Source organism: Cyanistes caeruleus, chromosome 2 (genome assembly GCF_971803275.1).
Source record: "Cyanistes caeruleus chromosome 2, bCyaCae1.hap1.1, whole genome shotgun sequence".
NCBI classification, from domain to species: Eukaryota; Metazoa; Chordata; class Aves; order Passeriformes; family Paridae; genus Cyanistes; species Cyanistes caeruleus.
In genome coordinates, this window is record NC_141702.1 from 35,418,785 (window position 1) to 35,444,668 (window position 25,884).

General features: G+C 41.5%; 1 protein-coding gene across 5 annotated transcripts in view; it reads left to right on the forward strand.

Moving 5' to 3' along the window:
• HTR1E (5-hydroxytryptamine receptor 1E) overlaps window positions 1-22,736 on the forward strand; it is a 37,804-nt gene extending 15,068 nt beyond the window's left edge. For 2 of the 5 annotated variants that reach the window (XM_086876483.1, XM_023922291.2), the window contains exon 2: window positions 19,359-22,736. In XM_086876483.1, coding sequence (XP_086732609.1) covers window positions 19,522-20,616 — 1,095 coding nt within the window. In that variant the 5' untranslated portion in view covers window positions 19,359-19,521 and the 3' untranslated portion in view covers window positions 20,617-22,736. Of the gene's footprint in view, window positions 1-743; window positions 1,186-2,325; window positions 2,612-2,704; window positions 4,223-11,265; window positions 12,561-15,617; window positions 16,460-19,358 lie in introns of those variants that run through there. The other 3 variants (XR_015283009.1, XM_086876484.1, XM_023922290.2) reach the window with 3 other exon arrangements.
• The last annotated feature ends 3,148 nt before the right edge of the window (window positions 22,737-25,884 follow it).

Sequence of the window (25,884 nt, forward strand, 5' to 3'; positions counted from 1 at the left end):
GGAAGACCTTAAAGGGCTTTTCCATTTTCCAAGGGCTAAACCATTCTGTGATTCTGTGACTGCCACAACTGGGCAATATCCAGCTTCAGTCCATGGGGCCTCCAGAAAGGTTACAACGTTGGGTGTTCTTTAAGGGCTCTCAAAAACCTTTGGGTTCAGCAGGGAAGCTGTTCTGCTGCTGGAAAAGCTGCGGGCTCCTGCAGAGGTGTTTGCTCCTGGCTGCTATAATGTGGAGGCAGTCCAGTTGTCATAGGGCCTTAGATGAAAATGAAAAGGCATATTTGAATCCAGTTGTGCTGAATACTTTACCTTGATAATTTGAAACATTTATAATGATTCTGTTGAAACCTTCATTTTAGTTGATGGGGTTGTTTTTGCAAATTGTTAACAATTACAGGTCACCTTTGAGATGGAAACATCTTAGAATGGGTTGTAAAAGCTTTTTAAAAGTAATTCATGTCTTATTTACTCTGTCACCAGATCATTTCATGTGCTAATGCACTGGGAATGTCAAGCAGTGCTGATAAGCACAATTTTCCTTCTATTTGTTGTTACTCCTATGTAAATATAATTAAGGCAAAAAGTGTCTGAGGTGTGCCTGATCACATGCATTAAGTTAGCTTCCTTTTTGCCTCCTAAAGCAAACACACCCTGAACTACAAGGTCTCTGGGAAAGACCCAAGGGTTAGGGCAGCACCTTACCTGCTAGCCCCTGATCCCACATTTGTGCTGGTTCTATGCAGGAAGCCATGGAAGGGTGATTGACTGGGAACTAAATATATCTCCCATCTTCAGCATGGCAACAGATCCAGCAACTGCCTCTGGAAGTACTGTCACATTTCATGTTAGGCTTGTGCTGAAGGCATTCTGAATTTAGGACTGTGTTGCAGTAAGACTCCTGCAAACATGGAGTCTTGAGAAAACTGGGATTGGAAGATTTGGAAGTGATTATTCCGAAGTTTGTGAGAAAACTGAATTTTTTCCACTATCTGCCAAGAACTTCTTGTTAGTCTTATGAAAGAAAGGTATGGAGTGATATCAAGGGCACGTGTCTGTGTATCTGGAGAACATGAGCCAGCACAACAGCAAAGTTTCCATGTAGCACAAGGGAGAGTGTACAAGGGAACGCTGAAGACACCCAGGATGCAGGGGAGGACAGTCTTGGAACACAACTATACCTTAAGGGTAAACTTTGAAATCTGCTAATTATTCTCTAAAGCACCACAGGGAACTTGCAGTATTCAGTGGGATTCTGGGTGGGCATGGGGCATCCAAAAGGTAACTTCATCCATCTGCTGGAGGCCTCAGTGTGTCAGAGACACAGTGTGTCAGGGCACACAAAAGGGTGACTTGATCCCAGACTGCCTAGCAAGCAGTCATTTGAGATACTCTCACCATATAGAGAGAGTCATTTTGGCAGTGGTTTATGCATGATGGTGACCCCTACAAACCAGACTGGTTTTGATTAAGTACCCAAGAGTCGTTTCAGATGCCTGATATAAGACCTTTTCAGAAAAGGAGCCTAGCATGGCTTGGTCAAACCACTCCATCACTACACCATATAATTTGAAGCACGTAATTTGACACTGTATAATCCATCAGAGTTCATCTATCTCAACTAAAAATTACTTTTTTACATGAATATATGCAACTCTAATGCTGTCCCATTTTCCAGTTCCCATCAATTAAATGTGTTCAGTAGAAGACTGAGAATATATAAGTGAAAGGATCAACTCTCTGCCCTTTTATGCTGGCAAAAGGTTGTAGCAGAATACAATTAAAAAGAACCTCGGGTGAACACAATTAGAAAAAGAGAAATGATGGTACGTTGCCTCCATATGATGGAACTGCAGATGGACAGTGAAGTGTCAATAACTTGAAGTGAGAGTGGCTGTTGTTGCTATTTTTTTTCCAAGCTACTCCAACATCCTGTGCCAAATAATTTCAACAGCTTCCAGCTATGAGGAAATACATAGGCAAAATTTACTGCTGTAAGCATATATTCAAGAGGGGGATGGAGTAATTCTCTGTGCTAATCACTGTGCTGTCAGCACACTGTTGAGTTTTGAGTGTTTACTGGGTGATGAACATAGTGTTAGAAAGAAAAACACATTGTTTTTCTGTTTACAGGGCTTTTTTTTAATACTACTTTCACTATCTTAACAAAATGTCAGATACAGTTGCCTTACATTGGTTTCAGAAGAGAGATCAACTGGAATAACCTGTCAATACAATAATGCTCGCAAAGATGCAAGGGATGAAGATAAGACAAACCATAGTAAGATTGGTAGTACAGCAGCATCATTAACCTTTTTTTCTTTCCAGCACTAAATTTTCCACAGACAAGAGCATTAGTAATTTTAACTTTGATTGAGAACTGCTATTATCCACTCACAGCATGTGGGAGCAAACAGGCACTTGGATAAATCACAAAAAAGAAAACCACTTAGCATGCTGCTTCCCTCAACAACACCTTTTTGTGAAGGTGCAAGGCTGAGTGCTGCAGTGAGAGCATGTGCGAAGACAGAAGCAAGGCTGCAGCAGCTCCCTGAAGCATGCTCAAGGTCAGCCCCTCTCAAAGAAGACCAGAAGGTCACATTTGATTTAAAAGGTATTCTGATACGTTTAAAAAATTTAAGTAATTAAATAATTCAGTGAATGAAAGCCATCAGGATTCTAATGCGGTGTTAATGGGGTCTTTCAGAAATCATGAAGATGAGTTTCATGAGTGACACAACTGGAGCCATTAGCAAACTCATCCAAGAGTAATCATCCATTAAAGGTGAAAGCCTGCATCTTCTCAGTGAAAAGAAGCATGAGAAGCAGCACAAGCATTCCTGTTCGACACCTGTGCAGAGAGACACCTACAAATATCTTCTGAACTGCCTCACTCTCCTCCTGCAGGCACTCAGCCCTGGGGTGTGTTTGTCACCCTTCAACTGATGAAGAAGACAGTGACTCCACCAGTTTGAGAATGCAGGAGGTCATCTCCTCTACAACCAGTGCTGCTCCAGCAGATCACTGGGTGAGAAGTAAACCAAACTGGTTTGAAACATGGAGTACTTCACACATGGTTGTTGAGAAGAGCACAACTTGCTGGACTGGTCTCCACACAACTTCAACACTCTTTTGGAATGGTATTTCCTACCAAGCATGCCAACTGTGCCAGCATGACAAAAGACAGCTGATAGTAAGGGCTGCTCCTTTGACATTGTTGGGACGGCCTCCAGAATAAACTTTTGGCTCCTACTGGCTCTTACTGGATGTATCTTTGACACCAAGGCCTCCGCAAAGTAACAAAATCAGAGGATGTTTGGAACTTTATCTGTGCTGTGAAGAATCCAGCAATAAATTATTCCAAAACAAAGGTCCAATAGAGTTAATAGAGCATATAAAGCTGTCTACCATGTTTCATCATGTTTAATTTGCTGCAACAACCTGGAGATGTCCAGGTTTCAGCCTCCCTTTTGCAACCATCGGGTGCTCTGAGAAATACTGTGCCAGCTGAGGAGTCTCTGTCACCAGCACCTCTGCATCAAGGGGCAGTGAGATGCTTCCAGAGCATTTGGCTGCTTCTCATTTTCCATGATGGTCCCAAGTGAAGCAGTGCCCTCACCACTATAGGGAGAGCCACAAGGACCTATGGCCCAGTCATCCCCACAAAGAGTGGGCATGCAAGAGGGAAGACCCAGCTTTTGGCCACCCACAGATACAACCTCTTCTAGGACGTGAGCTTTGGGGTTGCTCAGGCTGCACAGAAGTTTGGTGCATCTAGCCAGGAATTTACCCAGAGTTATCTCCCTGTTGTGTTTTGTGGTTTGTTTTTTGATATTTTTGCGTATTTTGAGGAACATTTTGAGGAACTCCAGCAGCCTGTCCTGCTGCCTTTGCCCTGTAATAGGCCAGAGAGCCTTAGCCAGAGAGCAATGACTCACTGGTTTCCCCCAGCCCACAGGATGGTGGGACCTAGCTTCTCACAGGAGCTAGGACATCACAGGATGCAGACTGTGTATCTCAGCTTTTGGTCAGATGGGCTTACGTGCCCAGGTAGCAGGTGGCTGTGGCAAAACAGGCATGTTGGGATGTAGGGAACAGACACGTAGCTGAAACTTACCTAAGACAAACCACTTATTTAGATGCTGCTCAGACGAGGTGTGGTACTGATACTGCTGTCATTAATTTAACATTATTCATTCCTATCTAAAAAAAACTTTCCTAGGTAGACATGGATTTTTTTTTAAACTAGAATAAGATGAGATGGCTGTTTCCCTCTTGTATTTTCTTGTAATAAGTGCAGCAGTGGCTGTAATCATACAGTCATGTAGGCTGGACCTCCAGAGGTCATCTAGTCCAACTTCCTTCTCCAGCTGTAAAAGACAGGTTAGTCACCTGAAAGTATGTTGTGCCATGCGAAGGGTCGCATGAAATGACTTCTCAGGAGATTAAAGGTCTCTTGGGAAGAGGCAGCTGAGACATTACCCATCTCCTCATTGGGTGGGTGGGAGTGTTGATCACTCACTGTTGCAGGGTAGGAAGGCTCTGCAGCAGGATCTGGAGAGGCTGGATCAATAGGCCAAATTCAATTATATATGACATTTAACAAGGCCAAGTGCCAGGTGTCCTACCATTCAGCCTCAACAACCCCATACAGCACTACAGGCTGTGGGAAGAGCGGCTGGAAAGCTGCCCAGAGGAAAAGGACCTCAGGGTGCTGGTCAATAGCAGCTGAACATGGGCCAGCAGTGCCCAGGTGGCCAGTGTTGCATTCTGGGGCTGCAGGACCATGTCCAGGCAGACTACAGTTACCAGTGACCAACATAAGACTCAATGAGATGGGCTTCTGCTCAGGAAACCATTTATTCAATACAGGAATAAACTCAGCTTAGATCAGAGACAGAGAGCCCTGAACAGAAGCAGGGTGATGGGTTTTGTGGAACAGAACCAAAGTGGAGTTTGAAGTCGGGATCTAATGGGAACATAGCAAGGGAGAAACCCCAGGGGCTCAAACCCAACCAGAACATCCTGGGCTGCCACCCCATGAGGATCCAGGGTGGATCAACTCTTCCCAGGCTCACAGGGCACATACCCTGAGACAGAAGGATGGAATCCACTCTTCCCGGGCTTTAAAGCAACACCTCTCACTTAATGCTTATCTGAAACTAAATCTTTGCCTCCCTGGGCGGAGACACCTCACAAAGAAGGTCAATGGTACCTGGCCTGTACCAGCAATGGTGTGGCCAGCAGGACCAGGGCAGTGATTGTGCCCCTGTACTCAGCACTGAGGCCACACCTTGAGTGCTGTGTTCAGTTCTGGGCCCCTCACTTTAAAAAGGACATATTGACACTAGAGCAAGCTGGTGAAGGGTCGAGACCTGTGAGGAGCAGCTGAGGGAGTAGGGTTGTTCAGCTTGGAGAGAAGAAGGCTCGGGGGTGACCTTATCACTCTCTAAACCTGCCTAAAAAGAGGTTGTAGCCAGGTTGGTCTTGGCTCCTTTTCCAGGGAATCTGCAACAGGAGAAGAGGATATAATCTCACGCTGTTCCAGGAGTGATTCAGACTGGACATCAGAAGGAATTTCTTCACAGAAAGGGTTGTCACGTTTGGAACAGGCTGCACAGGAAAGTGGTGGAGTCATTGTCTCTGGAAATGCTTAAGGAAAGACTGGACATGGCACTTAGTTTCATGGTCTAGTTGACATGGTGGTGTCCAGTCAAAAGACTCAATCTCAAAGATCTTTTCTAACCTAAATATTTTGTGATTCAATGCCACCAAGGATGCTGCAGCTGGAGACAAAGGATAATAGGGGACAGCCACTACATGTCAGAGTCTGCCTCTGAACCTCCCATCTCCTTCCTCAGTGTGCAGGTGGTGCAGGGCCAGAACCACCTCCCAGCAGAAAGTGCCTTGGACTCACTGGAGAAGTCCTGAGCAGGACAGGACAAACAGAATGCCCTGAGCTCTAGGGCAGGTGCTGATAGGATGTTCCAGCAGGGGTAGAACACTCCTGACAAGGCCAGTCAAGATTCCACATACTTTTGGATACATTCTTTTGGCGACTTCTGAATTCTAAATTTTGTATCATAAGTGGTACCATATAAGCCCAGAAATAAACCCAGGTATCAGTGACACAGAATCACAGCAGCTCTTTTTCTTAACCCAAAGTCTGCTGTTTAACTGGCACAATGGCCTAGAGACTCTGCTATGTGGAGGAAGAATATGTACAAGTTTTGACAGAAGAGATTTTTTTCTGTCTGGTAGGGTCTTCAGGACCACCCTGTTCAGAATCTAACTCTGTCCAGTCAATGTCACCCAGGTTGGTATGTGTTTGATTTAGAGACAGAGAAGAAATCTCACATCTCTCACTGCAGGTAATGGTGGGCTGGGTATCAGTTGCAAAGCTGACAGAATCTAGGATGTGAGACTGACTCTTCCCACATGGGATGAGGAAGCCCAAATGCCATGTAAATATTGTTCCAGCCCTTTCTGAGGTGGACAGAGATCATGCAATGTCAGCTCCTTTCCTTTTGTTACCTGGGGAGCAGACGAGTCAGCAAAGGTGTGGCATTCATGATCAGAATTCAAATTCTCAAAATGAGGATCTTCAGGTTCATGGACTTCCATAAAGTGTTGAAGGAATAACATAATGTACAATTTCACAGTAATTGTGTATGTACAAAGCATACACAATGCACACATTTTTAGTGCTTGTATGAGTTAGAGAACATATGCTGCTTTAGCTTTATAGAACTGATTAATTTTAAAACACTTTGCTATATTCACCATTAATCCCACAGTAAGTTCTACTCAAGCCTGTATCTATCCAAGCTTCCTTATGCAGATGCCTGGAAAAGCAAGAGAGACAAACAACTTCTATCCCTTCATCTTCCCCTTCATTTCTGAGGCAGAGTAAATCAAGGCTTTGCTTGTGGTGCTTTTTAAGGTACTCTGGCTTAACCCAGGAATTAATATTGTTCTTAGTGAGAAAAAATATATTCGAAATGCACACAGTAGGTGTGAAATATGCCCTTAAAATCAGTCCTTACTTCTGAGAGAAGCATCCGGGGGAGCACTTATGGGGAATTCTGGTTAATTCTTTTTTCCCATGACCCTGTTCTTGTTAGCATGATATTAATATCTCTTAATTGTTATGAGTATGAACTGCTGCAGCAAAATCCAACCAAGGGCAGGACAAATGGTCACATAAGCATTTTTCAGGTTAAAAAGGCTATGATGTGCTAGTCATCATAGGATGTTATTAGCATGAACCACAGTCTTCTGTATTCAGTGTAATCAATTTACTACAGAAGGGGAAAGTATAAATTTGGTACATACAGTTTGTAGCTGAAAAACAGGGCCATTGCCCTTTTTCTTTCTACATCACACACACCAACTCTTGCTGTTTTAATGTACACTACTTTTGACAGACTTTGATTCATCGTATTTTATTGCACCTGCTAAAGGACGACTCAATCTTTGTAGTGAGTGAAATTTTGTAATTACTCCATATGTCGTTGTATCTGTGGGTTAATTTTAGCATGCCTATGGTTTTTGACAGCAAATTATCACTAATTCATATAATGACATGTCTGAAACAGTTGATACTGAATTCTTTTTCATAATTTTTTTTTGCTTATTCTGTATTTACATGATGCTCCAGACAAGTCATTAAAGTGCCAGTTATGTGAGCTTAGTCGCAACTGAAAGTCTCCAAAAGCAGACACATATTTTAGTTACTCCAGGCAATGGACAAAAGTAAACATTTTAGCTTGGTTGTGGATATTGTAAGGGTTTCAGGGAAAAAGTATGTCTTCATATGAAAGCTACAGATAGATATAGCTATTGCTAAGGCCCTGAATAATGTAACTGCAGTATCACAACAGTAGCTATTTTATTTGGGTAACCAAAATAATTGTTTGTATGTGCTGTCAGCTCAGCTCATGGCTTCCACTACCAACAGCAAAGTTTTGGAAATAAAAGCAGGAGCTCTTTTGCATGGGATTTTTCAGGACCTATTGACCACATTTAACTGGAGATTTATTTGTTCAAACCATAGGTCAGGACCCAACCCCTGGAGCATTTGCCCTAAGAGTGCAATGGTAACATGAGTTCAGTTCAAATACAAACTCATACTGCCATAAATGTACTGCAGCAACTTTGGACCCTCTTCAACTGGCAAACTTGAGAGTTTCAGGCCACCAGAGCTCAGCCAGTCTAATATCTGAATACCTCTGCCTCAGCAGGATTTGCACCTAGGGCTTGTACAAGAAGTGTTTTCTCATACTAAACAGGAGTCTGTCCTTGACCTTTATGTTGCTGTACACCACATGTCAGTAATTCACTTCTCCTGTGCTTGCAGCAAGCACACTGCCCAGATGGAAATCCCACGCTCACAGTCCCAGGCAGCCGGCTCATGCCATCAGCCCGGTGCTTCTCACCAACATGAGACATTTTTCTACATGATTAAGGACCCACGGCACCTTCTGCTACAATAAAACTCTTTGTTCAGTCACACAAAATTTTCCTTTCAAAGCAGGTCTAGAGCCATTGTGTGAGTCATATCCTTTAATTTATCAGCAAGAAATAAGGTGCATATTCACTAAGGCTTAATCTGGAATATTTTTGCTCACAGTGGAAGCATTTCCATTAGCTTCAAAGGATCTCAGATCAAACTTCAAGAATTGCTAAGTTTTAGTCTGTCAGATTTGTTCATTTGAGGCTGTTATGAATTGCAGTTGTGTACAGAACCAAGTCATACGGAGATTAAATAAACTCTGTTGACAGCAGTCTCCTGACACAGAATAGCAGCAAGAAACAAATATTGACTAGAAAAGCAACACATGTACAGTGACATTTAGCTTGTATAAAATGATAGTCTCCATATAAATGCAAATAGCACCATTTCCCCAGAGCTGAATAAATGATATTCATCAGTAAATATTTGTGTGTCTTTGACATGTCTCTAAGCAGTAAGATGAGAAATTGAGATGGAAAATATATTCACAGGTGAGAATTCAGTGCAGATTTTTCTTAAAGTTTTCCTCTTAAAGCATTTGGGAGACCTTGAAAAGCAGATTCTTCCCTTTCTAGTTAGTGACTTAAATGCAAAGCATCAGAACCACAACAGACCACAGCACACTCAGTTCCTGTCAGTCATTTCCTGACCCTGCCACTCATGCTGTGCTCCATGGCAGGGCTCTGAGCCTGAGAACACTCCCCAGAAAAGAAACCTAAAGCAGATAATTAATTTAGGAGCCTCATACCGATACTCAGAAGGGATTTATGCACCAGGAAGCTAATGCTTAACTATCTTTACATGAAAGATAGGGATTTTATGGACCAGGGTTTCAGCATCTTACATGACCCAAGCATCTTTAATAATGTAGCTCCTGTATAAAGTACATGTAGGGGCTTTCTCCTCTTTAAGAGGAACAGCAGCACAGTTCATCAATATGAGGAATGAGTGCTCAGGCTTTTCAGTTAGGAAAGAGGAGACTGAGGGCCTAAATCATTACAATTGAGGTCTTTAAAGACACAGGTGATGCAGGAAAGGTGGCTAGGTAACAATTGTTCCCCATAGGGAATGAGTCTTCCTTACAAAGTTGCACTCTTAGAATCATATTTAGGTTTGCTTCAAACTATAAAACAATGAAGACTAAATAGGATTTCAGGCATGTACCTAGAGATGATAAGCCCAGTTCATGGGCCACTTAGATTGCTGCTGAATTTCTAGAGCTGACTCAGCATTCAGGCAGCAGGAGCTACAAAAAAAAGTCAATCCCATTGCCTTTACATGGTTTCCAACTCACAAAGTGCATTTCCCTCCCTGGAGGTGCTAGTAAATGAGGCGTTGGACTGTGCCTCCTGCCAGGCCCATTACAGTATGTGAAGTATTAGACTTGCAAACTGTATTGTGATCTTCAACTCAAAGAAGTAAAAATAAGGATTATCAGCATGTAAGAAAACCCAGCTTTTCCCACAGCAGCTCTTTCAAGTTATATTGGACATGGAATTGTTATTCTTCAGAGGAATTTTTAAGATGTTCCAGTGAGGTGCTTTAACAGTTTGCAAATGAAATAGACTTATTTCTAACGAAGGATTCCTTTTAAAAAATAGTTTTTCCACATGGGATTTGGCTTCAGCAAAACAGTCATGATTTACAACAGTTTCACAAGCTCTGCATGATTTCTGCTCCAAAAGACCATTGGAGGAGGCTCACAAGAAGGGAGTTTTGTTTCTAGTCACAAAACAAACAGATCATTAGTTCAAAAGATACTAAACTTCAAAGTAACTCTTATTATTTTAAAAGTTACCTGGAAGTCTGGAGGTCTATGGACAGTTTTTCCACTATCCACATAAATACAACCTGAGGAAGTCAAGAATATTTTTTAAGACTAAACATTATTCAAAATGAGTTTGAATAATGGATTTTCTTTTCATAAGCCTATTCAAAAGGAGAAACAAAGATTTTTTTTACTTAGAGAGATTATGCTGTTAGGTGACCAAGAGGACACTGAAACATTTTGTTCCTGGCTCCAGTTTTTAAAGTAAGAGCTTTTTGAGAAGAAATAGAGTGAACTTCTCTCTGAGTCCTCCAGCACCTTTTATGTGATTCTGTACTTCTTTCAACCACGAAGATGCTGCCTCTGCTATCCCCAGATAAGAAACAGGGCTTCACTTCAGCACCAGTCTTCTGGTTCTGTGACAGCATGGTCTCTACAGCTGGAATTCCTGTCTTTTTGTTTGGGTTTTTTTTAAGGCAAATGTGACTGTAGTTTATTTTGCTTTGGCAAAATGTTTCTGGGAGTTGTTATGGATGGATCTTCAGCTTGGTTGATGCCTGGCAGACTGAGTCATGGCTGCAGGAAGAATTGCAGGTTTGGGAGAGGGTCTCACCTACTCAGGACCATTCAGATGTTGTGTGCCTTCACTTTTCAGCTGAACCTTACTAACCAGCTTCATGAATATCTGTCCCTGGGCCACTCATCAGTGAAGCACCATCCCAAGTGTTGTTTTTCTCAGGAGGGCTGTAAGTGCTGGCTATGGCACACTTGTCTGCTCTCTCCCCTTGCGAATTACAGGGAACGATCTCACACAGTTCAGCTGCCAATGTCTGAGAGGGTATCTCATTACCCAAGCTGTCCTCCCACCTGTATTTTATCTGACTGCAGGTGTTAGTCATACAGTCAATGAACAAGTAGTCTGAATGGAAGGTTGAGCAGTAGGAGGAAGGATTATGAAGGGCCCCAGGACCCGCCAATACCCTGTGTCGACGCTCTTTTCTTTTGTGTCTGTGTGCGCCTTGCTGAACCATTCAGTAGAAAAAAAGGGAATTGCAGAGCAAAACAGCCAAGCCAAAAGCAGCAGTGGGTACTGACAGCAGCACAAAACCTGGGGCAAATGTTTTCCCTTGCCATAACCACCTGCTCCATAGCAAGTGATTTGGGTCTGTCACCAGGTCTTTGAAGTTTCTACATTTTCCTGAAGCATGAGAACATCCATAGCAGGGATCAGTGACGAGGTCGACTTTATAAAAAAACATTAGCAAAAAAAAAAAAAAAAAAAAGTAATAAAAATTTTTAAAAATTAAAATCTTTAAAAATTTCATTAAAAGAGAGGAGAGGGAATTTTGGTGACACAACATGTCAAAAGATGCATGTACAAAGTGAGGTACAACCTAAAACACAGAGGAAAAGTCTTCTTTAGTAGTGAAAAATATTTAGAAATATGAAGTTCAAGAAAGACAGTCTTAACCACAAGTTTTTTAAAAAAAAATTAATCAGAGAATAATGTCTCTGTGAGAGTGACTGCTAAGCATGAAGGTTGCAAGGGTCAGTAACAGGTACAGATTGTATTTTTCTTTCCAGATGAGAGGTTAAGGTTAAGGTAAGCGTAGGTTCCCAGGCCTGCCTATAAATTAGGATATCATTAGGGATCAAGAGTACCTTTGCACTGAGAAAAGATCAGGTGAGAAGCACAGCTCTAGAGTAGTTAAATGCTGCTCTGGGCAATCAAACAAGCTTGCTGCCTCTGTTAATATAGATGTCATGCATGTACCAGGGGAGAGCATGTCTGATAACTTTAATCAGGTTAACACACGTAACAAGGCTGTCTAGCTGTGGGAATCAGGAAGTCCATGACTGAGAATTTACAGTTTCTTGGCTGGGTGAATTAACCCATTCAGCACTAATGTAACATGATGTTTCTGTACCCAAGTAGCTCATTTCAGCACTTATACAAATTCAATCTGCAAAACAAATGGAAACAAATCAAAACATATTTTTATTTTCTGTTCTTTCAGGAACAGATTGATAGTGAAAGAAAGTTTCTATCTCCACAAATCATGTCTGGAGGAAAAATAGGTATAGGGAGAAGTTCTTTATGCCACAATGTGGTAGAAAAGACAGCGCTTCCGTGTTTTGACAGGTTAGGGTTGTACAATTGATTACTATAAATTCTACCTCAAAAGATTTTGCAAGATGCAGCTACCCATGTCTCTTGGCTCTATGGTGTAGAAAATTAGAGCCTCTGGCGTCCACAAGTTAAACATCTCAGGATATCAGGTAGGTCATGAAAAGTGTATATTGAAATGAACTACCAGGAATGGGCTGAAGTTTACATGGGTATTTTGTATAGTATAAAACAAAAAAGACTTTTTATGTGTACTGTGCTAAGGGTCTAAACAGACGTGATGATGAGTTTTAAAGTAATTTTTTCATTTGATAGTCTCGTGAAACCAAATTATTATAAATTTAGAGTGTTATTTATTACAAAATACTGCAACTAGAGTGCTATTCTAGTTGGTTTTTTTTAGAAATCTGTGTATTTTATTATCCCAGAGAATTTTATTTATGTCTTATGAAAACCAGGATTAAATCTGCATCGAGTCCTAGTTTGTATCAGATTGCAGCTCAGTGGCATCTTGTGAGCTTTCACTGCCTAAGATTTACTAACTTTCATATTGAAAGTAGATAAAAATGAGTAATCATCTGTGAATGATAATTATACCACTGCTTGTGGGAGGGAGCATGGTTTGAAGATCATCACTAATTATTGTTTCTCATTTGCATGTGCCAAGATCTGCACCACAAAAGCTTACCTCTGTAGTGTAATGCTGGCGGATTTTTAAAAAACCTGAAAAACCACAGCAATGGTTTTTGGAGGCAGCACCTCTCCTCTCCCATCAGTTTTCTCACAGGCTTCTAACTTGGGAAAGAAATCCTACAGGCTGGCAAGGTTCACTGAGAAGGAAGTAAAGTCTTCCTGATATGCAAGCAGAGATCCTCTTTCTGATGCTAAGGGAGTTAGAACATCATGGTCACCCTGGCATTTATCCTGGGCTCTTCAGCAAAAGAGACAGAGAGCAACATCCCAACATACAGTGACAAGACACAGATAACAGTTCCTAAGCACCGCTTCACAGCTTGACATTTTAGCAACCTCTTAGACAGAATTTAGTTTCCAATGGAGAATAAGCAGAGCTGTGGGGGCTCCTGCACACATACACAGGTGGCCTGCACAAACACTTGGTTTTGCTCTTGCAAGAGGACAAGAGGGCACAGACACACCCCTTTGCCCTGAGGAGGTGATGGGTAGCTTCCAGAGCCATCAGGCCTGGTGCAGGCATCAACACAGCAGCACCAGAGTGCTGCGTCCCTCTGTCCCCTCTGTCTATGCTGGCTGGGAATAGCCCAGCCCTCCCAGCCTCCCAACAATGGTGTCAGGTTTGACTCTTGTTCTCTGGACTGAACAAGTTGGGTTATTGCCCTAATTTTGGCTGTGGATGACCAAGGCACACTCACTTTTTCCCTTCTTGTCTCTTCTTCCACTTGTCCTTTTCACCAGACTTGATACTCCCTTTCTCCATCTCAGCCTCCTCCCAAAAGTACAACTCTGGCCAAATTACCTCCTCCCCATCGGTCCCAGTTTTGCAACAACCAGTGAAATCTGGTTTGTGATAGAGTTGTTATAGGCACACTCAGCTTTCTATGTGATTACTGCTGGAGCAGCTGAGGTGCTGTGGATTTTACAAGACCATGTTCCCAAAAAGTCCCCAGTGCTCCCCTCCACTCTTCGGTGAATTTCAACCACTTCTTGTGTCACTCCACCTGCAAAACCCAGGCATCCCTTGGGGCATCATCTGTGGCTGGTGTCAGGTGCCTGTGCTGGTACCTGCCATACCCAGCACGTTCTCTGTTGTGCCCAGCAGTGTCCCCAGTGCTGTTCACTCAGCCCATCCTCTCTGGCCAGGACTGAGCTGAAGCACAGGTATCCCTGTGTCCCTAGAAACCTACATTACACAAAGACAGGCTGCAGGCCATTAGATCCTTGATTACAACACACTGTGCTTTGGTTATTTATGACAGGGTCACTAGGTGTATGAACATTAGTAGTATGCCCACAGATGCAAACACACAGTTATGCCTCCACACACCTTGCTTACTGCTCAGTCCTGTCTTTCCATCATGCTGCTTGTTTCAGCGGTGTGCACAGGGTAAATCTTAACTTGAAAGTCAATTTTATAGGTCAGTTCCTACAAATTTCATAGTAATTTCATTCCTGGCCTCATTCAGTTTGTGTAAGAAAAGGTTGCATCTTTAAATCTATGGTCCCATAATGCAGCTAGGAATTCCTCAGACAGGTTCTTGTAAAATTTTGGTTTTCACACAAAAATAGTGATTTCTTTTATTATCCTACCCCAGTTTATGCTTCTCTAAGACAACCCCAACACACCTTCTAATAGTTTGCCTTCGTTTTACCTACAACTGGCATCAAAATCTCGTGCTGTGGCTATGAATATGAGCTGCCTGGTGACAACAAGATTTTGTTTTGCTGACAGTCTTGCCACAGGTTGGGGTGATTCTGACCATCTCCACTTTCTCAGCTTTTGCATGCTGCTTTTCCAAACATGACATGTTACAAACAGCCTCAGTGCCTACATAAATCCATAGCGTGACCTCTGCAGCACTGACATCCTTAGAAACCCAAAGAAAAACCAGCATGCCAGAGTACAGTACTTAGTATTTGCAAACCTATAATCTTCAGTTAAACTCAGCTGTCATTTGATTACCAAGGAGCCAAGAAGTCCAAGATTTGTTTACAAATCTTTTACTTTACAAAAGCAATACTAGAAAGTTGCAAGGGAAAAGCCTGAATTTCAGGGCTTTGTACATAAACTTGGAAGAGAAAACCTCTTTCAAGGAAGAGGAAGAGCACTGAAAGTTTAGCATATTTTCATAGTTTGAAATATTAGCATTAGCATAAATGTCTTAACTCATATTTTCCATAAACTGTCTCACAAATCATGGCACAGATTCTTGCCCTTCAGAGCTAAAATCATGGAGATATTGAAAGTGAAAAGCATTCAGACCAATTCAGAGTTTAAGAGAGTCAAACTGATTCATTGTTGTCAAGGGCACAAAGGTGTAGCAGCTGTACAGTGCAATAATTGCTTAGAGGAAATGTAAAACCATGGATGTAAAGGAACTAACCTGCCTTGTACATACACATGTGCAATGCCAGTTCCATTTGCTTGCTCCAAGTGATGTTATTCCATTTGTTATGAAATGGTGGAAAGTCCAGTGGCCAAAGAGTGGGAGTCAATCTGTCCAGCAGAAATTCAGATTATTCTGCTACACTGTGGTCCTCTGCTGAGAAGAGGGAGATAGTTTTTTTGGCAAGAGCAGACATGGACATTGCCATCTCACAGCCTAAATTTGTCCAGTTCCTTTTAAGTTTAATCAAACTCTTTCCCCTTTCTTCCTCTTAAATGGCACTTAAAGCCATTACCAATAACCAGCTAATATGAAACATGATTGATTCCCATTTGGAGGAAGACAGATGAGTTTCTTGCACCAACTGCAGAAAATTAGTCTGTGTGTGTAAAATTCTCTCTGTAGGAAATGACTGACAGCCTAAAGTGATACAGCTGCAAAACATAAACATAGCAGTGCTTTTAGTGAGAGAACTTTAAATAACTGTTATTAATGTCCCTTCTAAGATGTTGCTTAGAAAACCACAATCAATTACTATAGTGATAGCAATACTATATATAGCAATTATATGCAAGAGATAGAGATGCTGGAAACCAGCTATTATTGCTTAGACATAGTAAAATTCTCCTTGTTAACACTCATGTTATGACCACAAACACACCTGCATTTTTAAAAGATTGATGATAAGTAGCATTTAAATCCTGCCCTGTATTAATAAGCAAGGTCAATCACTGGTATCTCTTTGTAAATAACTTCCAGTTTAAAACATCATTTCTTTCCTGGGCCAGAGTACTCTCTATCTGTGTCTTCTAATTCAAAAGTAGAGAGAAGACAGTTGGAAAAGCAAGGACAGTGGGAGAGTGGCGGGAGAGGAGGCACTGCAAGAGAGTGGACATGAGCCCTGGCTGAGCCCCTGGAGGCAGTGCTGAGATGGCACCAGCAGCTCAGGAGAGTCTCTGGCACAGGAGGTGAGCTGGGAGGTGAACAGCCAGGGCTACAGTCAACTAATTATAACTAATTAGTTATAATGCCAGTGTGTATCCTCATGCTGTGGGTAAGGGAGGACAAGATGCACAAACTTAAGCTGTAGAAGAAACTTGCAGCTCTCAACAACTTCTCAGCATTTAAATATACTTCCTTAATAATACTGGTTTAGTGACATTCTCTTATGTGGCATTTATATTGTCTGAATTGCTAAGGGCTCACTTCCTATAAGGAAAAATCTGAATTAACTCCTCAGTGATGGGTTTGGACATGAAATGATGGGCTTGTGGTGTCTGAGGTACCTGCAGGCAGGGATGATGCTTTGTTTATATTTTTTCTTGTCTTCAGTTATTGCAATGTTTTCCAAGAAGAAAAAAATGTTAGCTCTCCTGAGCAGTAACAGACTTGTAAAACCAAACTCCTCTGTGTTATCCTTTGTCCTAAAGCAAACCTGATGTTTGGATCTGATTAAGTTTGTTTAAATACAAGTTAATTAAGGAAAGCAAGAATTTATTTTTTATTAATTTATTTTATTTTTTATTTATCACTCTTGTGATACAGGGAACAGGTAGAGTTCAGAAAGGATTTTCCTTGGGATACACCAGTGTAGGCCATCTGGTGAGGAGAACCACAGCAATTCAGGTCTTACTGGATTAAACCTGTATATAGGCAGCGCTCAGCAGAGAAAATTGGGACCATGCAGGGTGGGGAGATGTCCCAGGGCCATGAAACCTCAGGGCCTCAGAGGAGAGAAGGACTAGCAGAAAGAAGTGCTGCTTACATCAAGAGGCATCACAAGATCTCCTGTGTGTGCACATAGTGGCTGTGGAGGAGATGTGAATTCCATTTTGTCTTCCAATATCTTTGAGAGTGCTTGTGGGCCAGGGTACACTCACTAAATAATAGTGCTGAAGAGAGGATGTGGATTACAACTGGTTTTGGTCTGTGCTCCGGGAGTGCAAGAGAGGGAGAGAAAACCCCTTTGCTTTATCCTCTGATCAAAGCATCAGACATAATAAGGGTGCAAACTAAGGAAATCAGAATCTGTCTTGATAGAAAAGACTCCCATGGACAATTTATGAAGAAGGTTTGAGCTGATATTTTTGCTTTAGGCCTAAACAATCAAATTGACATTTCCACGGGTGGTAACCACATGAAGATGATGGGTGGATTTCCATCTGACTCCTCCAGTCAATTTTCAATAATCAGGCCTAATATTTCCTCCAAGGCTATTAGTATTTTAAAGCTGTTTAAAGTAGTTTCTTAAGAGCAGGGGGAAGGTAAGGCTTTAGGGGAAGGCAGTTCTGCTGCTCCTTCAGCAGAAATAAAACTCACATTTTGCTAACCCAGAGACAGTGGCAGTACAGATCTGCTTTCCTAAAGCCTATCTACAAATAGAAGTTTTTATCTAAAGTTTCTAATTTTAATTTTTCCTCATTCAGCTCATTCAGAAGATGGCACTCCAACATCTGAGGAAGAGCATATGTACACAGAGCTAAGCAGCCAACTAGCTTTAAATGCATAATTCCTCATTCAATTTCTTAATTCCTCATTAGCTTGCGTGTGCAAACTCAGAGCCCAATCCAAGTCCCACTGGTGTCAGTGAGAATGGGTTTTACCTCTCAGATTTAACCTAAAAATCTAAAAATCAGACATGTATTCCAAATGCAACTGTGGAGGAGCCACTTGTAGTGAAAATAGAGAAAGATCAGCATTTCAGGATATGATTCATTGCATCTTCCTTAAAGGCTTGTCTTGAGAGGGGACAAGTGTATTTCTGGCAGCTGCTATCTTTTTCCCCTGCTTGTAAAGGGAGCCTGTACAACCAACCAAGAAGCCTTCTTACTCTGATAAATGAAGCCAGGGGAAGGAATCTTTCTGTTTATTTCAATGGAAAAGGAGTCAGACTTTCAGTTTTCCTCATCCTTTATGCAAACATAAATTACAAATGAGTAAGCAAGGTCCCAGAGGTTATCCCAACCTGCACCTCATGGGCTATTAACTCTGGCTTCAGTTAGCATTTGGGATGTATGGAAAAGAAATGTAAACTTCTGTAACAAAATTAAACTTTTTTTTAATTATTGTTCCTTGCATCACACTGGACTCCCTGACAGGGAGCACAATTAGATGGAAATCTCAAAGCAGTGGCAGAAGCTTTTTGTCTGTCTCCTCTAAAGACACTCACAGTGGGATATGTGAAATGTCAGGAATAATTAGACAAAACTATATGAGCTCCTAGCAACACTGATGTGCTGTGTAAAACCAAGCATTTGCCATAAAGCTTTAAACATTGTTGAAAACCTGCATGATAAAAGCAACCCAGGTAATTTTTAAGTACAGTTTCTAATATGTTAATACAGATATGGATATGAAAAAGCAGAATAGAAAGCGGTGAAATGCTGGCATGCCTTTGCTGAGATAGGCTGCTCTGCTGCTTTTTTTCCAGAGGTGATATATAAAAGTAATTGATGCCTCTCATATAGCAATTAAAATGAAAAGGCAAATTCCCTCAGCTCTTCATCTGCTAGAGTGTATTTTAACAAGCAAGAAAAGGACTAGCTCCTGGTATCAGTATCACAAAGATCATAGACATGTTTGTGAAAAGGGACCTCTGGAGGTCCCTTAGTCCAGCCTCCTAAAGTAAAATCTCCAAAATTGAAGAAGGAATAACCATTTCACATCAGCAGGAAATCTGGCCCAATTTGCCCTTTAGATAAGAAAAAAATGAACTATGAATGCAGAAAAAAGGGGAGAGAAAAGGCAAGAGAAGAGAAGGGAGAACAGACCAACATTTTATTTGAGATGATATTAGAAACACAGAACTTTTTTACCAAAAGATGGGATTATCCTAAATTGACTAACAGGTGTGTTTTTATCTTCTAGGAAAACAATGAACAGGAAGAAACCTGGAAGATTATTTGCTGCTCTGTCGAATATGGGATTATAAATTATTTTTTTTAAATTATACATAGAGCATCTCTTTCAAATGGATGACTTCTGAACCTAGAACTCTTCATTACCAACTTCTTGCATCCTGGAGGGGAAAATGAATTTCACAAATTGCACCACTGAAGCCAGTGTGGCTGCAAAGCCAAAAACAGTAACGGAAAAGATGCTCATTACCCTGACCTTGGCCACAATCACAACCTTGACTATGCTGCTGAATTCTGCTGTAATTGCAGCAATCTCCACAACCAAGAAGCTCCACCAGCCGGCAAATTATCTCATATGTTCACTGGCTGTGACGGATCTCCTTGTTGCTGTTCTCGTCATGCCCTTGAGCATCACTTACATAATGATAGACAAATGGACTTTGGGGTACTTCATCTGTGAGATCTGGCTTAGCGTCGACATGACCTGTTGCACGTGTTCAATCCTTCATCTGTGTGTCATTGCACTGGACAGGTACTGGGCCATCACAGACGCTATCGAATACGCCAGGAAAAGGACGGCGAAAAGGGCTGGGCTGATGATAGTCACCGTGTGGACAATCTCCGTTTTCATATCAATGCCCCCCTTGTTTTGGAGAAATCACCACAGCATCAGTATTCCCAGTGAGTGTCGCATTCAGCATGACCATGTCATCTACACTATTTATTCCACGTTTGGGGCATTTTACATTCCCTTGACTTTGATCCTGATCCTGTACTACAGAATTTACCACGCTGCAAAGAGCCTTTACCAAAAGCGGGGTTCAAGCCGCCACCTCAGCAACAGGAGCACCGACAGCCAGAACTCTTTTGCCAGCTGCAAGCTCACACAGACGTTCTGTGTCTCGGACTTCTCCACATCTGACCCAACCACAGAGTTTGATAAAATCAAACCATCCGTGAGGATCCCTCCTTTTGAGAACGACTTGGACCTGGCTGGCGACCGGCAGCAGATCTCCACGACAAGAGAGCGAAAGGCTGCTCGCATCCTGGGGCTGATTTTAGGTGCTTTCATTTTGTCCTGGTTGCCCTTTTTCATCAAGGAACTGCTTGTGGGCCTCCACATTTGCACTGTCTCTCCAGAAGTAGCAGACTTTTTGACCTGGCTTGGGTATGTCAACTCGCTCATCAACCCTTTGCTGTACACGAGCTTTAACGAGGATTTCAAGCTGGCCTTTAGAAAGCTCATCAGGTGTCGAGAACATACTTAAAAGTGCTGAGAGATGATGATGCTGGCATGACTCCTGGCCTTAAAAATGAGCAAAATCATTTGGCTCTGCCACCGTTTCCCTTGATAAAGGGGATTTTTGTGTTTGCCTATTTGCTTGACTGTTCTTCAGCCTGTAATTATGCCATTTTTTAATCTCCAGTGTTATTCATGGTAAAGGGTTTGAAATAAATTTATTCTACAAAGGAAATGATTTTTAAGAAATGAAACAGCAAAAAAATACTATTAGTATTAGGTACTCATGTCTAAGACATTTTGTGTAATCAATGATTCAAGAAGCAAACAATATTCACTTTTATACTTTTTCCATTTAAGAATCAAACATTGAAATTATGTACTGTATAAAATGAACCCCATAAATACATATTCAAAAATTAATAAACACTTCATGGTCATGAGAGCTAAACAGCATCTCTTTACTGTGGCGTTCTGAGAAAGCTGTAACAGCCATTTAGGAGGAAAATTACCACCATTTCCACCCTGGCTTGAGGCAGAATAGACTATTCCTTTCTTCAGGAATACACTCCCAAAACAGGAAGCAATGTTCAGTTCATTGCATCTAGAAATTATCTAGAAATCTAGAAATTATTCATAACCCAAAGGAATTACTTAAGTGGCTCTCTTTGTGTAATATTCCAGATTTACAGTTGAGGTGTTGGGCAGACACCTGTGCAGATCGTTTGGCAATTGAGAGGATGCAGCTAGCAAGTGTGATACTTGTGAAACTAACTGCCCATCTGAGTGGTCACACCTTCAATACCACTAACCCTGTTTCTTCAGGCCTTCTACTTTAGTCAGTTCTGGGGTGGTATTATTCACTTGAGCCATATTTCATCTGAGTCTTGTGGTGCACAGCCCCAAGGGTCTATGGATCTTACCCCCAACAACTTAGGCAACTGGATATTTTCTCAGCAGGCTAGCAATATAGAGAAATTCAAAAACATTAGCTAAAACCTAATTATTTTGGAATATCAGGAAAAAAAATCAGTAACATGATTTGTTTTAAATAACAGTCTGCATATATGCTTTCTTGTCATCTCAGTTTGCAATGGCAATCTTGCCTACTTAACCTATGGTCAGGTGCTCTGGTAGGATTTCTTGCTCTGGGAGTCCTTCACAGACCTAATTCCCCTGTCCTGAGAGACAAAGAGTCCTTTGTATCCTGTCTTTTGTGGTTATGGAAGTTAAAATTTTATAATTCAAATATTGTGGAAATCAGTCAGGGAAGGGGCAAAATCAAAGCTGAGAATTTGGTATTGTCCATTAGCAACTCCCAAGCACCATTTGAATATTTATTACTTGCCTTGCACTCTAATGTTCTTCCCTGTCCATTTTTCTGGACAAATTCTTTTTGAATTACATGAATACACAACAGAGGAAATACCACATATGTCAACCTGACATGCAATAACAGTGAAAACTATAGTATGGTGGCTCCAAATCCATCAAAACAAATACTAGAGGTAGCAAAAGTGTTGCAACAGCACTGGAAGCCATCTCTTAAAAATGTTTTGAAAATGTACAAGATGACAATCATTTTTCTTATCAAGAGTCAAGGAAGTGTAAGTAATATGTGAGCAATAAACTGCAAATGGAACTGAGAAATGACATCCTTATTGGTGAGAGAAAGCATTTGGCTGGAAAGATGCAGTGCCACAAGCTGAGCGTAAACCAGGTCTGAAGGTGACAAAAGCGTGACCTGCTGCTTACCCACATGCAGTGGGATTCTTCTTTCAGGACTCCCTGCCAGAGTTTGGGAGGTTCATCTCCAGCTGTCCTTCTGAAGCTACTGTTGCAGTTGCCTCCTCCAGATGCCTTTGGGTTCCCTACTAGCAAACATTAATCCCTAAAAAGAGAGGAAAATTATCTCTGCCACTGAAAATTTCTTTTAGTGAGGAAGCACAGATATCCATTATGGTTTTTCCTTTGTGCAGCTTGTTGGATGTGGAAATTGTTGATTGAAATCAGGGAAGTGTGTCTTGACCCTGCCTATCAATAAAGCTTCCAAAGCAGCTCCCCAGAGTACATATGCTATTAAGAAAAAAAAAAAAAAACTAAAAGCAAACCTGGAAGTTAAAATAAAAAATGTGGTATTTGTAAGAAGCGTTGCGGACTATATTTTTTTCTCTTTCAGAAAACGCAATAGAATTTATTACTAAAGAGCAAGGATTCAGCACAATTTCTGAAACAAGTTGACTGTGGCAGAGAAAACAGGACACACAGGCAGTTATGGCTAGAAGAGAGTAGATTTTGGTGTCCCTTGGGTGCACAAGGGTGCCCAGCTGCTGTGATGACCAGAAAGAGAAGAGTAAATGTACAAGACTGCCCCAGCAGACTGCCTGAGCCACGCCAAGAAGCTCAGCTGAGGCAGAAGCTGCACCCCAGCCAGGTTTTTCTGGGGGCTCAGCTGTGGGGTGGGCTGCACAGGGGGTCTTTCTAGGAGGAGGGAAGGGGTGGGAGTGACAGTGCTGGTGAAAGGTGTTTCAGAGGGGAAAACCAACAAAATGAGAGATGCTTCCAACTCCGACTGCTGCTCCTAAGGGCACATGGCACACAGAGTAATTTAGGTTGGACGGGATCTCTGGAGGCCAGCTAGGCCAAGCCTCCTACAAACAACAAACCTCAAAGTGGGACCAGCCTCACAGCTCCACACTGCTCTGACATGCTGTGTGCAGTCATGTTTCTCATGGAAAAAACAGCAGCTCAGTTAACTCTGTTGCCAAGACTGATGCTCATTTAAAGCTGTAAGTGTGGCCGAAGGCTGGAAATGCTGAGTGTGACCTCCACAGCAGCTGTCGTAGGCAGGTAGCAGTACTTCAGAAACATGGATGAAAGCTGTAAAACACAGGAGCTACATCATCTTTATTTCTACTAATGGCTTCCTTTTAGTATGTGAACACTGCTGTTACCACTCAAACTACCAATCAGGTTGAAGGCTGTATTCAATTTTAATATTTAGAGGTAATTAACAGGAAAAAACAGATGGATGGCTAATTTCCGTGCTTTCCTGTTAAATAAAGACTCCCCATTCACTGCCAGCTGACTACTGATTTTCTAATTAAGTCATTAGCTAAACACAGAGAATGTTTTCCAACAAATGCCACTAGATTGATGAAGATGTATGTTTTCCCCATGCTCAGAATCAAAGTCAGGAACAATATATAGGATTGGCTACTTATAACAACTCAACTTGATCAGAAATTACCGGTTTTCTCATAAAAATAAAACTAGTCTGACACTGCTGTTTGACAAAATCCTTTTTTTTTTTTTTCCTATGTTACATTTTTGCTGCTTTTACAATAGGTTTGGAGACATTTCTTGACCTGTCCATGGCAGCTCCCTATTCGAGCTATCCTGGATCAGTGCCACCCACACCATGTTCAGCAATACAAGGTCTTCCCAACAAGCTCTTACTGATATATTCAAGACCTACAGACTACCTCCATCTTCCTTAACCTCTCTAAACCATCCTGAAATCTCAGTCTTATTATCTCTAATGGTGCCCTTGCAAAGCTGTCTTGCTTTACAGCCTTAACTCCCTGCCTGTCCTGTCTTTGGGTTTCTGACTCTTTCTAATCCCTAAATTTATTGTGGTCCTACTAGAGCAAGACGTTGTTCTCCCCGCATCTCTCAGCAGTTATCAGAATCCCCATGATTGTAGCTGTTCAAGTCTGTAAGATTTTACTCTGTCTTACATGTATCCAGGCCATATCCAGAAGGTTTTTGCCTTCTGTAAGCAGCCAGTGCTTTGGAGTGAGTTCATATGTCCCTGACAATTCTACCGATCAACAAGTTGTCCTCCCCAAAAGACAGACTCTTCAAATGGTACTTTACCTATTTTTATTTTGTTCCCTTTCTTCTGTACCCTATCCTTTTCCCTTTCTTCCACATTAAAATTGACACTCTTATTATTATTTTATGGACCTGTATCTTTGCTTTTGGGGACCTGTCCCTGCACAGGTTACTCAGGTTTCACTCAGCTCCTGCTCTTCTGCCTGTGCCAGCCACAGCTTTCTTCTCTGCAAGCTTTGTCCCATCACCTCCATGATCTTTCTAGATCTCTACTGCTCCTTGTAGTTGATGTTTTTTTTCCTTCTCAAAACCACTTCTGATATGGTAAAACTCCTGAAACAAAAGCAGTCACCGTGGGCAGTGGAGGAATTAGTGTGTGTGTGTATTGTCTTTTTTTTCTCCACCTCTCCCTTACAGATCACATCCTCTTCTGACATGAGCCATCTCTGCCTAGTGCACAGCATGCATAGACACAGCAAAAACACGTTAAGAGTTGCATCTGCCCTGACCCACCTGGATTTGGCCCCTGCACGGTACTTTAAAGTTGTGGGTTCCTCACCACAATGATGTACCCAGTTGTTCATTGCAATTATCCAGAGGTTAATTTTGTTGATCTTCCTGTACAGAGAAAGATGATGGGATTGAACTTTCCAAAGGATTTAAAACAAAGCCCCTGCCTCACCAATTTTATATAAAAGGCTGTCACTATTCAGATTTCACTACCGTGCACCTGAGCTGTCCAGTTTTCGATAGTTATCACTTTTTGTTTCTTTGTCCTTTCCATGTGCAACGAAGGAAAAAAAAAACCACAAAAAAACCAAAAAGAAAACAAAAATAAAACCCCAAACTAGCAAAAAAAACCAAATTTAGAAATCGGGTTTTTCTAAGAAAAGATATTAAAATAATAAAGGAATATTTTCTAAAGACTCAATTTCCCACTCCTCTGTTTTGAATTCCAGTTATCAAAAAGTAAAGAGCATTAAAGTGCTGAGGGGAAATACAAGCTTCCAGCTTGAGTGCAGAGATAGTCCTTGTGCCTGGGTATTGTTTAACCACTGCAAATATCAATAAGAGACAAACTGGTTTTTATCCATCCTTTACACACCCAAATGATTTCTATGAAGAATTATCTCAATTGCTTATTGCTTAAGTAGACACAGTAAATCTTGTGATATTTTTTATTGTTCAAGTAATATTTCATAAGAGTCCTATGCAATATATTGTCACCCTTTCTAATTGCGATCTGTTTTTCACTTGGGGCCAAAAATATATTTTTTTTAATTATCTGATGTTGGATAAATTCCAGGTTCATCTGCTGTAAAATTATTCTTTAGCATTCTCTATTTTACTGTATGTACATTTACAAACATTGCCCCCTTCCTCTCTTACACTGCCAGGGGATCTTTACTTCTTCATTAATCCCATGCAGGTGATCACCTATAGATGATGTTACATGATT